Raw genomic sequence first — 13800 nt, 5'->3', positions numbered from 1 at the left:
TATTTTGTACCAATCTGATGCAGAATCACGGTTTTTCAATCGCAAATACACCCAGTGGATTCCAATATCACGTAACAAAGTCCTTGACATCGCGACTTTATCGGGTTGATAATAATTGGGCGAGCACCTCAGCCTACCAACGGTCGATTTTCCACACCAGAGAGCCCCCGCCATGTTTGTTAACAATCCCGAAGTGAACACAACACAATGTTCACTTTATATCACAATTTCAAACAATGCTTTTGCTTCAGTTATATTAGAATTTATTGTTTGAATTTTGACATGATAATAGATTCCCTTTCTCTTCCAGCTGATCCAAAGTTATCATACTCCCGGGGAAGATTAATACTCTCGCCAAATTACAGCTTTCAAGTAACCAGGTTTACAGGCCTTTTTCGATATCGTACGGCCATACCATACACTACATCATGGATATCCAGAACTAGATATTGCTGCACCACATAGTCAGCAGTCCGTGTTGGCTGCTATACTGCATGGTAATGTCACGCCAATGAATTACAAGTGTTATTAAGATGCTACTTCGCTACTTCATGAAATTGACATTTTGTGCGCCAACGCTCACGACTGTCTTGGCACGTGACTCGCCAGCGCAATGGCTTGCTATAATACGCACAATTGCACAACCAACTACAGCACTCTAGTCACGACATCGCACCAAAACAACGCAGAAAATAGTAAACATGCGCGCGCTTGCGTAAAGATAACAACTGAGTGCATCTAGCGTCATGACATTGCCTTGGTCTCTCAAGAAAACCCAGAATACCGTGTGTTGACTACAGTAGCTTATTGTTCAGAGAGGATAATAAACAGTGGGAGCAACAATGACGACAAAGATCGGCCTGAATGTACGTACACCGTACAAGAAGAGAGCACGTAACTCCCCGAGCGCAGAATGCAAAGTAGGCCTACTTGGTTTGGATATTCTTGTCGGAGATAATCCGGGTCCGAATTTGTAGTTTGAAACGCGCCGAATGCGATCATGGTGTCAAACATCTTGGCAATGCACAACCGACATCGCTCATTTCGTCACATTTTTTCATTTTAATCATTTTCCAGACAGACCCAGAATGACATGCGTTTTTCTTATGTACAACAGAAGCTAGACAGGAGTTGATGCCTAAAATACGAATGAAGACAAAGAGGCTAAATAGCTCGTTCTATTGTGCCATAACATAATATTATAATAATACCGAATGCCGATTCGGCAACCATACTTTATAAATGGGTTCATAACCTTTCTAGCGCAGGGCCCACTAAATTAGTAAAATTGGCGTTGCCCCATCAACGTTCAATGAAAAACAAAGTTTCAACAACACAATAAATTAATAAAATGAAAGTTCGCTCAAATTTGATGAATAGTTTGCAAGACTTGGTATTCTGGATGTAGTCGATGAGAGTGAGCAGCGTCTCGCAGCTGCAACACCAAATCTGTTGCGGCAACTTGTGAGGTTTGGGCTTGATATTTATCAGGGATTGAAATGTTGACTCACACAACCCTGTTGTGGAAAATGGCCGTATAGTTTCTGCTAATTTGGGGATATGTTGAGGAGACTTGGATCGTGAATTCAAAGCTAGACATCCCGGGTCGCGATAACCTGAATATTTCTAAGGTCAATTAGTTCATCTCGCAATACGTCATCAACTTACTCAACAGCAACTGGAAAAGGAATCCTAATCAGTGTGAAAGGATACCTGCTAATTTTTGGACAGTAGGATTTGAAATCAGTTTATACAGTACCAAGGAGCCATTTCATCTCTAATATCATCGTCCATATCAGACAGACATGCGGAACTGTGAAACATGTCGAAGTTAGCAATCCATTTGCAGCATTATCTTGCCAATTGTTAAGATTTCCAACGAATGCGACAGAACCATGGCAGATACCATTGTAAACAAAAAATGATGGCGTAAACGCAACAATAGGCCGAGTTTGTTGCATTAGGTCGCTTGTTTGTTATTTACCTGTGGAATTCCTTATATATTCGTAATAACATGATTTCTGATATCACGGTATAATACCACGCAAGCTCTATGGCCCACTAACAATGCGTCATGGCCGGTCGCTTGAAAACCACTGCTTCAGAGGAAGTAAAAACACTCTAAGGTCCCAGTATGCTTAACAAAGCACACCAAAAGTATCCCAAATACAAGGAAATGCAGAAGATTTCGAAATCATTCAATAGCGTCTTCAATTCCTTCCCGGAAGAGCAAACGATACCGTTGAAAATTTCGAAACGCAAAAAATAAAACCAAGACTTGTTCTTCTTCCACCCAATAGTCGATTAAGGCGTGACGCATGCCAAATGGCCAAATAATTATTACCGCGACAATACAAGGATCAATTCCACGCGACCAAAGTCGCTTTTCAACCCCTGCCTCCGCACGAAACACCCAAGCGCCTGGATCGTAAGACTTTGAACAATAGAGCGCAACAAAATGAAAACAAAGACACCCAAGGAAGTAGAGATGATTCAACCAAGCAAAATGATCAAATATCAGTATTTTCGTGTTAATGACTCATCTCTGCAGCAGGTATGAGAAAAGTTCATAGTATCTGACATTTATTTGACTACGAATGTTGAAACATATCACCAGCCACGTTTCGGACAGGCGAACGCCACACGAGAACGAACCATTTCCAATGTTTACACTGATCGTGTACCATGTCTGAGTATTTGTGAGGATAAACGCGACTAAGTCGCCCAATCGGATCATGACTTTTTTCTTAATGAGAAAATTAGCCATGTCATCATTATTGCCTCGTTGGCTTACAATTATCCAACGTCGCATTAAGCGTGACAATATAGTCTCAAATTCTTTCGATCGGTAGGTAGGTCGAACAATGCTGGACAGTGGGACACAATGCATGATGGCTCATAGCCGAAAGCCGATGCAATGCGTGGTCGGCTATCAGCCCGCTGCCTATAGCTATGAAACCAACCCATTCGAGATGAGGCAATGCAGTGTGGCAATCGCGACAGATGTCAACACGCAAATATCATTAATATCGCCCGTAAACCGCTAAGTCGTTGGTTTCAGAGTGTTTTCAATGTACGGGTCGATTCCAAGCTTCTTTTATGCAGGTTATGATACACGTGGGTCAGAATTCGCCAAAATCACAGTCACGACACGAGTGACGATATTACGGGACAAGTGCTACTAAATCGGTGTAAACAGGCCTTACAGGGCCGACGGGATATCGACTTTTCTCGATTCAATCGATTTTTGCGTTGGTAACCGCATCGCTGGGTATCATTTCACGGCGCATAATGATATTTGTACAACTATTGTCGGAAGTGACGCTTATCACAACTTCAAAGCGGCACGCGGCGTGCAGTAGCAAAACCGCATCAATGAAGGGATATAATGACGAAGCTTTGAGATAAGTAAATACACAATGGAGGCCTCGGAACAATCATCTCAGATTATTATAATTATCAAGGCCTCAATCATTCCACATAGCACAGCAAAAGGAGCCCACACAACATCATTGAAACGAGCATCAAATATGAGTTACAAAACTCAATGACTCGGCAAGCAATCATACCTCTTTCAATGAGAAATATACCTAAACCGTCAGTGAGTGCATTGTGCCTACGCGCACAGGACAGGTAGTCATAATGCTGAATTGCAGTCGCGCGCTAGACGCTATTTCAGCCGGCTTGGTCATACCTACTCTAGTTAAATACCTGGCTAAAACATAGTACCGACTGCAAACAACTCGGATTTCATGAAAAAGAATAGCGATAAAGACCGAAGATTGTGCCGCTAGAGTCGATTGCACGCGGATAGGGCGCGAAAGCAAACAACTGAAATTATTGGCATTATCACGGTGAAACGATACGCACGGTTATAAAAACACGCATAAAATCTCGCCATACCACACGGGCAACGGCTGGGAATGAATTATTGAAGCAGCAAACCGAGATTTCGACAGAGTGCTCCAATTGGCATCACCGTACAAGGCGCACAGTAATACACTCGCACGCATTAAGTCATACCATGCCACATCGGCCATGACAAATTCAAGTTTGAAAGAACGGCACCGCACTACATCACGTACGGTACACATTTCAGCGACTATTCAAAGTAATTTGAAAGAGTGTCAAACTGCGTATGCCGCTTCCGCTTTACCAAGCACCTTATTACGCAATAAACCTTGGAGTATACCATTGTTAGAAGCGCTTCCAAATGCAACCAGCTGCCTGCAACGGATTACAGGAAACTTACCTCGTTTTACGGAGGCCACAACTTACTACTACATCGTAGGAATTCACCATAAAATACACAAGTCACAGAGTGGAGACTGTATTCTAAGCAGGTTTACGGATTAGCAATCAAAATCACGATTTCGTAATGTAACTCAAAGTAATAGATCGTGGAAAATCTGCTTACCACGATCGTACCGGTATGTTTCCAAGCTGCTGAAATCGGCCACAGAAAACGACTTTCTGATGCGCCCAATGGCTCTTGCGCCTAGAGATCTCCTAACACCGGCGTGCTTGTCAGGAGAGGTAACGGCGGTCGCCATTACAATGACTGCCTAAAGTGCCTAGTGCCTATTCTCGCAGGTCGCAGCAAACTTTCTGTATAGTCCGTACAATCTCAGCTAGCTTCCAGCGGCTATCCGTGGCAACTAGCGCGCTGCGTCGCGAACGGTCGAATTTCTTCGATAGCCGACTTGATGATGATATAACGGGAAACGGCCTACGCGTTTTTAACGTAGGACACGAACCTAAACAGTTAGCGGCATTGGCCCGTGCAGCAGCTAGATGCGTCTCATAACGCCAGAGCGCGCATATGAATCACGCCGCTGCGCGTTACCATTCGGGGATTGTTACTGGCGGCAATTAAAGAACTATTTTACGGCACCGGGTTGTGACACTCGACGGCGATATTCTATACTTTTATGGGAATCATAAATCGCGAAGCAAAACGGTTGATAGTACAACTTTCGTGACTCACAATCAAAGAAATACCTACTAGCGGTGCTGACTTGTTACATAAATTATTATAGGTCGCCGGCGTTTGCCAGGACGGTGCGACCACAAGCGCTGATGGCATTATTTTAGTATAGATCGTTATCAAATGCGACTCGGTGAGCAGGCGGGGCCGATAATAAAAATATGATAATCACAATCACACGGAAAATTCTGTCCGGAAATTCACAACGCCGCATTCAGGATTCGAGTCCAGTTGTGAAAATTTTATCCATTGCGATAACCTTAGAACATCGATACGAGGTAGCATATCGTTCTAGACATGTATGACAAGCCTACCCGCCTTCATAGAAACGACATACCCGCATAGTGTAATAGTGATCGACCTGTCGTAATGTTACATATTGCTATGACGTATTTCATCTATTGGATTCAATTAATCACGAAGTGTATGTAACTGGCATTATTTACATTATGGTCGCATAAAAGGCACACATTCTAACAAGTCAAGTCTGGTTTACTGGTATGACGTCATAGTGAGTGCCCGGCCCTAGTCATTAATAATAATTCCATGTTCTAGCATCGCAGTTTCGGATGCGGTATTTTTGAAGGGGGCCGAATATGCATCAAACACGAAACATTATCTGCGTTGGCGACTGGTTTATTGGCGAGAGCAGGTGAATTGAATAAGCGCAGATACATTTCAAGCAAAAAGGGGTAATACCGTGCAGATTACGGGCGGAATATCATTCAGCACTAGATTGAAACAACTCTGAATTATAAATACTGACGATTCTCTCATCAGAGACGGTAGCCGCCTGGTCAAGGCGAATTGCGCCACGATCTTAACGAGACACACTTCCAAGCAATTTAGGGGAGCCTCAATGAGCTTCCGTTACGCCGAACTCGCATTTATGCCATCAAAAGGTCGAAAGTCGTTTTTGAAGGAATTTAAAATTCTGTGATACGATAAATAAGAACACGAGCCGATCGACGAAAAGAGCAAGGTTTATACTGTCCGGGTATGCAAAATTACACCTCACGCGGCTATGGATGGTTCTCTGCTACAGTTGCGGAGAAAACGTCAGCCCATAATGCTTGTTGATTGACCGGCGACCGGCTTGGCTAACAGCGTCGGGCGAGAATTTGAAATTTACGCCAAAACAAATCACCCCGCATCTACGGAAACCACAGTCGCCTTATCGCCAGAGATACCTACTAGGAAAGACCGTTTTTCAATCGAGCACCCCTTTAGAATCAAAGTTCACGAGCGGACGACGCACTCGAAATTCACTGACAAAACGGACAATAAACACTGTAAGCCCCGGAACACGCATTATACAATCCATTTGAGTGGTCTGAAGTGGACAGCGTTGTGTAACACCACTCGCTAAGTAGCCTACGACAAGCGTAATCGTGCCTCATATCGCAATTACGTACATAATTAAAACCAAAAGTTAGAGAAAGCGAATCTAAACACGGGGATTAGCCCTCAATATAATCGCAACGGATGAGTACTGGGTGTCTTGCATTGCTGCGAGAGAAGTTAGCCGCTCAGTCTATTTTTTAATCAAGGATTGAATCGATTCCGTGTCGCCCACTAGCGACGTAGCTGGTGCGCGCTGGCAAATCCAGAAGGAAAGACAGCAACATTAATTCAAGGTACAGAGGTGGTCACTGGTCAGTTACGAAGTGCAGCTATGATTTCAAACTACTTCTACTAAACAGTCATCAGTTTTTTTTTAGCAAATTTGGGTCTGAAATACTTATTTTTCACTTTAAATCGCTAGGACGTATGGTAACCCTAACTTAATACTACAATAGCTTGAATAGCAACGCAGAATACTTTGAACACCTCTTAGCGTCGCGTCGCCAGTAGAGCGGGGCATGGACCGGAGCCGGATTGGATATCCGGCTGGATTTTCTCATTTTTGGCCGGAGCCGGTTCGGAGCCTTGCCCTCATCCACCATCGAATCAATAGTTTAAGTGAAACAACGTTCATGGAAATAAACCACATGCTAAGTCCAAGTTGGCAAATTACTTCAGATAAGGGTTGGGCTTGATCTGTGAGTTTATAATTTCCTGTTTGCATTGTTTCAATCAATATTCAATACCGTCCTGTGAGTTGATGATTATTACCGAGAGTTTTTCGGACCGAATCACGGTCATTTCTAGATTCCGGCCTGGGAGTCGGACCAGAGCTTTAAAAAAACAGGACCCGAGTAGGACCAGAGAATTCGTCGATCAGCTCCGCACTAATCGCCGGACGGCACATAAGTCTACGCCGAGACTTTACCTCCGCATAAACCGTCGCGGATGCGTAACACCGACGCGTGAAAATCGACAATCGCCAGCCGGCCGCCGGCTCATCCTATGAAATATTCAGCGACAATATCGTCGCGCCAACAAATGTGGAAAAAGACAACCGCAGCCACCTTCGCATCACGGCGCTCCGCGGCATGACATAAAAAGAATTCAATCATGATTATAGCCTGCGCACAACGATTCGAGCTCTCGATTTTAACGATTCAAACCTAGCAGTGCGAGTCGATTTTCCCCGAGCACGTCACTTGCGACCGAGAATTATTTTTCCAAGGAAAACTGTCGTTTAGGCAATTCCTTCACACCACACTATCGAATCCAGAAATATCGGTGTCGATCGTTAAGAGGCAAAAAAACGGCAGTTTTCGTGACGTCAGAACATGGTTGTTGTTTGTGGGATTCATGGTGTTTGTCGACTACTACGGTCATTTACACCAGGCCAATTTTCTTCATTTCTATTCCGTAGCTGCCGACTTGTAGTACGGCCCACTTCTAGGCTTTTCATAAGACACCGCTTGCACGGATGAGATGGCGAGGAGGAGCCTGGATGAACCTCCACAACACTTAGGCAGGAATTCTGGAGTCAACATCGGTCGGACTCAACCCGCAACGGCGCAACCCATTCGTGTTGCAACTGTGGATTATACCACTACGCTATCTCGCTACATCAGAACATGGTAGATAGAACTACAGTCACAGTCAGCAACTGCTTGACTGAGAATATTGTTACATTTCATATATCTTACAGTTACAGGAGTCCAGATGCAGCATTTCTAGTTATTTCATGTAAGAGCACGGTTATTCGATTATGGCCGTGAAACTGTTCAGTGTTCAACTACATACTCTGTAGTTTTAGAACTGCGCCTTAAGCTAGGCGATAGTTCGATCTCTCAATCAAGTATCCATCTCGGTCTAGTGGTACACGTAGTCGCATGAAGAGTACACATTTCAACTCCGATTTTACCTGCGTATGTGTCGTCATTATGAGCGATGCTCAAAAACTGGACTCGACTCCAAGTTTGACACTCAAAATCGAATCGCTCGATTTTGCCGAGCCGTAATTATGATTCGTCCGTCCACGGCAGGGCGGCGAGGGATTAAATCCTACTTTCAACCGATGGATTTATCGAGTGGCGCAAATAAAAACTGCACGGTCGCCGAACTACGTCACGTATCGGCTGCGCGCATCATTGACGCACCAGCTGCTCGGTGCCAGATAGGTAAACAGACGAGGCGTATCAAATTTCATATTTCTGCGCCTATCGCGCGGGCAAACAATAGTGACTCGCGGGAAGGCTGATTAAAACCGTTATTCGCGGACTCTCTAGAGTCCGCAAAATACTTTAAATACTGAAAATGCGCGACAGCATATTCTGACAAGACTTGGTCATAGTTCCAGTTGTCTAATTACAGCGAGATGCCCTATGCTCTAATTGTAATTCTTGTTTAATTTCTGTTTTTTCCTGAAAATGCTACAAGAGAACTGTATAAGGCAAAACGAGGCAAGTTTCGTGTACAACCTTTTGTCATTTCCATAACTCTGATTTGATATGAACAGAACCTGATTTTTGTTGTGTTTCCTTCCAGTTCAGCTCATTGTTTTTGCGAATTCAGCAACTCTAATGCCAATCTGATTTGGAAAAGTTGAATAGCTTCTAGTCGTACAACTTTGCTCCTGACCTCTGGCGATCACGTCAGCTGGCGCCGGCGTTAGAACCTTGCAAGAAACCCGCTGAAAGCAACCACGTGACCTGCATCCAAAAGCTGAACCTCCGTCTCGGTATCGTGGCCTGAATGAAACTTTAAAAAGTCCTCTAAATTTGATGGCGGGAGAAGTAATGTCACCGACTTTCCTGCACTTCCGGAGTCCTAGTTGCGCCCCTCACAACTGGTCTTTTACATCTCGCGAATCGCCGTGATTCAGCAAATGCTAATTTACTATTACGAATAGGGTTGCATTTGAAACAAACGTTGTTTCAAAACACTTTGTTTACAAAACGTGTTGTATGAGCCTACAGACAATTACCACCCAATGTAGCCGACGTATATCGATATGGGATGGTGGAACACTCAAAATAGTCGGTTCAACAGCAATAGTACATATATTTCGTCAAAGGAGCTATTTTTACCCTATTTTTTCAATTGTCAATGTCAATCTACTATGACGTCACAATTGAATATTCGTGACGTCATGGCTTAAAAAAACATAAACAGCAATAAAAAACATGTTTTAAATTAGGGCCTTGTTTTAAACATGTTTGTTTTAAATTGATTTTTGTTTTAAATGCATCCCTAATTACGAAGTTTATTTACCTTTACACAAACTCGTATTATTTCCTTGTTAATCTCGAATATGTCGATGTCGGTCTAGCAACAAATCAGGTAACGGCGGCGCCGGTTTGATTGTAGGGCGCATATAGTTCTTCTGTGAATATTATAGTACTTTTCGTGTTGAAACTGAATAAAGACACTCAATCACACCAGAGTGGGAAGTCAAGTCACTACCTCCGAGTCACAATTTTAACTCGAGTCAAGTCAAGTCATTTTCATTTCCAAGTGAAGTCACAAGTTAGGACACGGGACTTTCCGAAGTGGTTCAAGTTAAAATCGGAGTTGAGTCCATTTCAAGTCATCAAATAATAATTTCAGTTTGCGACGTTACGTGGGCGACAATATCGCATCGTAAGCCCCGGTCGTTAGATCAAATTTGCGAAGCAGAATATTTAGAAAATATATCTAAAATTTTTATACGTTGAGTCGCACACAGATAAATTGCGGCGTAGCGAACTAATATGGTGTAACCGGGCCTACGATAAGGCCCGGATGTCACAACTCGCAATACCCAACAGTCCAACACACAAGATATGCGAGGAAAAGTATTCGCCAATGCACTGCAACTCATCAGAGCCACCGTTTACTTCGGCGAAAAAAAACACTTCAAATCTATTCCCACGCTATGCATTGCGACGCGGCAATAGGGCATTAATCGCGTAAATTATATCACATTCATCTTCACAACCCGTGCAGGGCATTCGGCATGAAAGCATTGCAGTGACCGTATCGGCGTAATCATACAAGCCAGAGTCTAACCAACTTGGCGGCAGGTCTACTACGAAGTAAAAACGCAAAAACAAACATCAGGCGACGAGCGCAAGCTTGATCGGTACTTTATCGAAACTCGGAACCGTGTCGGAATTATCATCCGATAACGGAGGACATTACAAAACACCGTACGAGATATCGGGAAACCGCCGAATTAGTCGATTTGATTGATGGTTTGTATGACACGAAACTTTTCACGATATCGCATGTGTTGAGATGGTTATCGGCGATAATAGATGTACAGTACACGTACAACTCGCAATATCGCTATAGTTCCGCGCTTATCGTAAAATACAATTTCTGCTTCGTTATTGATCATCTCTGTAAGCAAAGCATCATTGCGTCTACTTCGAAATAGTTGCATAATGCATTGCCAGTCGTTCAAACTACAAACTATAAACGAGTCACGAAAGTTGATCCTGTTAGATGCGTGTCAGTCTTTTGGTTAGTAACTGTGGCTGTTCAAGAGGTACACCCGAAAGACATCTCGGGAGTCTGTCAAAAATTTCTTGAATCAACACGCCATCGGTCCTGAGTGAGCGTAGTCCGCCATGCGGAATACCCTTATTTTCTCGAGTGGCCAGTGGCCAGCGGTTACCGACAAGAGGGCAATGAATGCAGCTGCTAAAGCACACACTGTATAGTGCATATTTTCCGTTACAGTGACTCTACTGTGCAACGTCATCATATGACTTTGAACGGAACGGGCAAATATACGAATCTGAAAGAGAAATCTCCACCGCCAACCCGACTCAATCGAGTTCGAGAAACAAAACGAGACCCGGCGACACGCCAAAATCTCCGTGATTGGCGCAATCGTAACAGTGGGTTTTTTGGCTCGCGATCAACAAGTTTCGCTCCAAGCGCACACGTGCCAAGCTTATCCGCGATGATACCGACACCCGACAATCACCCGTCAAAACGGTGGCATGAATACGAATGAAAATAACGCAGCCCATATGTTTAAAAAAAACTCGCGCCGTTAGCCAATAGTATCCTAATCAAGCCGCCATTAACACTAAACCGAACATACGCGCCTGTAAACCGTAAACCGGGCCGCGGGCACATCGATTCAAGCGCTTGAATCCGAATCGAACATCAATTCTAATGAAACGAATCGAATAGTGAGAGTCGATTTTTCGAGTAACGAAATCATGCGGTCATTGCGAACAAGAATTATCTTATCAACGAGAAATATAGCTTCGGTACTTTCTTTCCACCGTGGCAGCCTTGAAACCTCGATTGGTTGGTTGGGATTAAAGCATGTTGGACATTTCTGTTGGTAATGATCACGCAAATGAAGCCAGAGCTTGGTCACAAAGCGCTATGCAACAGTCATGGTCATCGCGATTTACAAAATTATCTTGAATGACTTGTAAATGAGAATATTTTTCTTGTGGTCACGAAAAAGATACATATTTGAACTTTCTACGTCATCATCACTCGTGGTACTCCAATTCTCAACTAGACTCACAATCGAATCGCCCAGATACTCGATTTGCCCGAGCCCAAGCCAGGTCAAGATAGTTAGCTCGGATCAGGGAGTGATTTTTTCATCTTACAACCGAATGGAGTTAAGACTTAAAACCGTGTTGGCGCGTGCTTTTGTGAAACCGAGCCGGGATTCGGACATTGATGCATCATTAATCCACCATTCCCATTAGCCAATTAGTAACTATAGACCAGGGGTCACCAACCCGGTGCCCGCGGGCACCAGGTAGCCCGCGAGGACTAGATGAGTAGCCCGCGAGCCCATTCTAAAAATAGGTGGAATAGCAGCATTTACCAATATTCGTCAGATTATTACCATTGAGCTTTTAAAAATATAGATTGATTGATTCAGCTATTCTTGTTTAAAACACACTAGCATGTAACTTACATATATAAACACTTAAAAATATCTTCAATTACAAATAGTAATATATAGATGTATGTGATAGAATCACCAGAAACTCAAAATACGGCGCATTGCCTATACAGGTGACATGACGGAATGCCGTCCACAGTCTTCTTGAAATGGTGGGGGGTTCCGTTACGATAGCTCGACGACCAGGACAACGCCAAAGTAGTAAACAATATTTACTATTCGGACTCAGATAGCCGTGAAGTACTAGCAGATTTTCAGTATCTGTATACCCATTACGTATTGCATCTTTTGGCACAGCTTGTGTCTGTTACACTCAACACAGTTTAATATACCATGTTTCTAACTTTCTGTAATCGTTGCTGCTGTCCGGTATAATGAAATCTTGTCATTTCTGGATGCTGAACAGTAGGAGAATGAAATTGTAACACTGCAAAATGACCCCCACCTCACTGTGCAGCAAACGTTTGGTGCATTATTGTTGATACGGAGAGGTACAGTGGTGTATGCGCAGCAACTATGAAGGTTGCAAGCGTCTATGGTTCAACTTATCGTTGTGAATCAGCCTTTTCGGACATGAACTTCATAAATAACAAACACAAAATACGCTTAATTATTGCACATCTGGAACACTCACTCAGAATTACAGTGTCAAGTTAAATACCAGAGTACAGCGCACTAGTTGATATCATACAATACCAGGCTTCCCACTGACTGCTATAGAAACAGATAACATGATGTCCAGTCCTGCCCAGTGCTATAAATATCAAAGCGGAAATTCAGTGTGGTACGGGTAAACGGCGGGAGTTAATAGTAGCCCGCCGCCCCAATCATTACGCAAAAGTAGCCCTCGGTTGCAAAAAGGTTGGTGACCCCTGCTATAGACCTTGCCAATAAAGACGGATATGCCACACTACTATAATCAGGTTTCATTGTAAACTATAATGGATTCGAGGCTGGGTTCCGGTACGCGTTTCCGTACATTGCCATTACCGACACAGACAAGGCGCACTCATATATATCTGAACGCAGACGCCAAATCTCAATACATCAATCACGCAGACTGCCGGTGCCAGCGGGATTTCTGAGAATACCGTCAGTCAGTAGCTCAGTACACATTGAAAATCTATTTGCAAGCGTTCTCGGAAATTCATAACGACTTGCAAATCGCTTCCCAAACCGACCGTCGTATTTGCCCACGGCAGCCGATTTACACCCGTACATTGCGCACGCCTAGGAATGATTTACGACCTTAAGCGTTCCCTCCGTTCAGTGTTCACCTAGGAATGTAATGATAGCGGCCGGGTCAAGCAGGAGTGCCAAGTTAATCCAATGTCCTTCTCTTGACACAATACACCCAGTGAATAAAACGGCGTACGACGTGTAAAACACACAATACCGGCAAGGTCATATACAGGTAGATCAGCGTTGAAAAAACGGCACTGCCTCCAATTCAATTATATCCTATCGACATAATCAGCGGGAGATACAATGCAGCCTTAAAAGCGAGACGGAATTACACTTGAACTGCAGTACAGTACAGGTCATG

General features: G+C 43.6%; 1 protein-coding gene across 2 annotated transcripts in view; it reads right to left on the bottom strand.

The window, feature by feature from the left end:
• LOC145459056 (uncharacterized) overlaps positions 1–13800 on the bottom strand; it is a 64680-nt gene that overhangs the window by 43758 nt on the left and 7122 nt on the right. The window contains exon 1 of one of the 2 annotated variants that reach the window (XM_080337637.1): positions 4418–4925. The exons of the other annotated variant lie outside the window; for it this stretch is intronic. Within the exon in view, the coding sequence (XP_080193763.1) occupies positions 4418–4553 (136 nt within the window). The 5' untranslated portion in view covers positions 4554–4925. Of the gene's footprint in view, positions 1–4417; positions 4926–13800 lie in introns of those variants that run through there. 2 annotated transcript variants of the gene reach the window in all.

The sequence above is a fragment of the Botryllus schlosseri genome, chromosome 16 (genome assembly GCF_051294905.1).
Source record: "Botryllus schlosseri isolate E-star chromosome 16, Bs_hap1, whole genome shotgun sequence".
Classification (NCBI taxonomy): Eukaryota; Metazoa; Chordata; class Ascidiacea; order Stolidobranchia; family Styelidae; genus Botryllus; species Botryllus schlosseri.
Note: the sequence above shows the minus strand (reverse complement) of the source record. Positions and strands in the feature narration are given on the sequence as shown.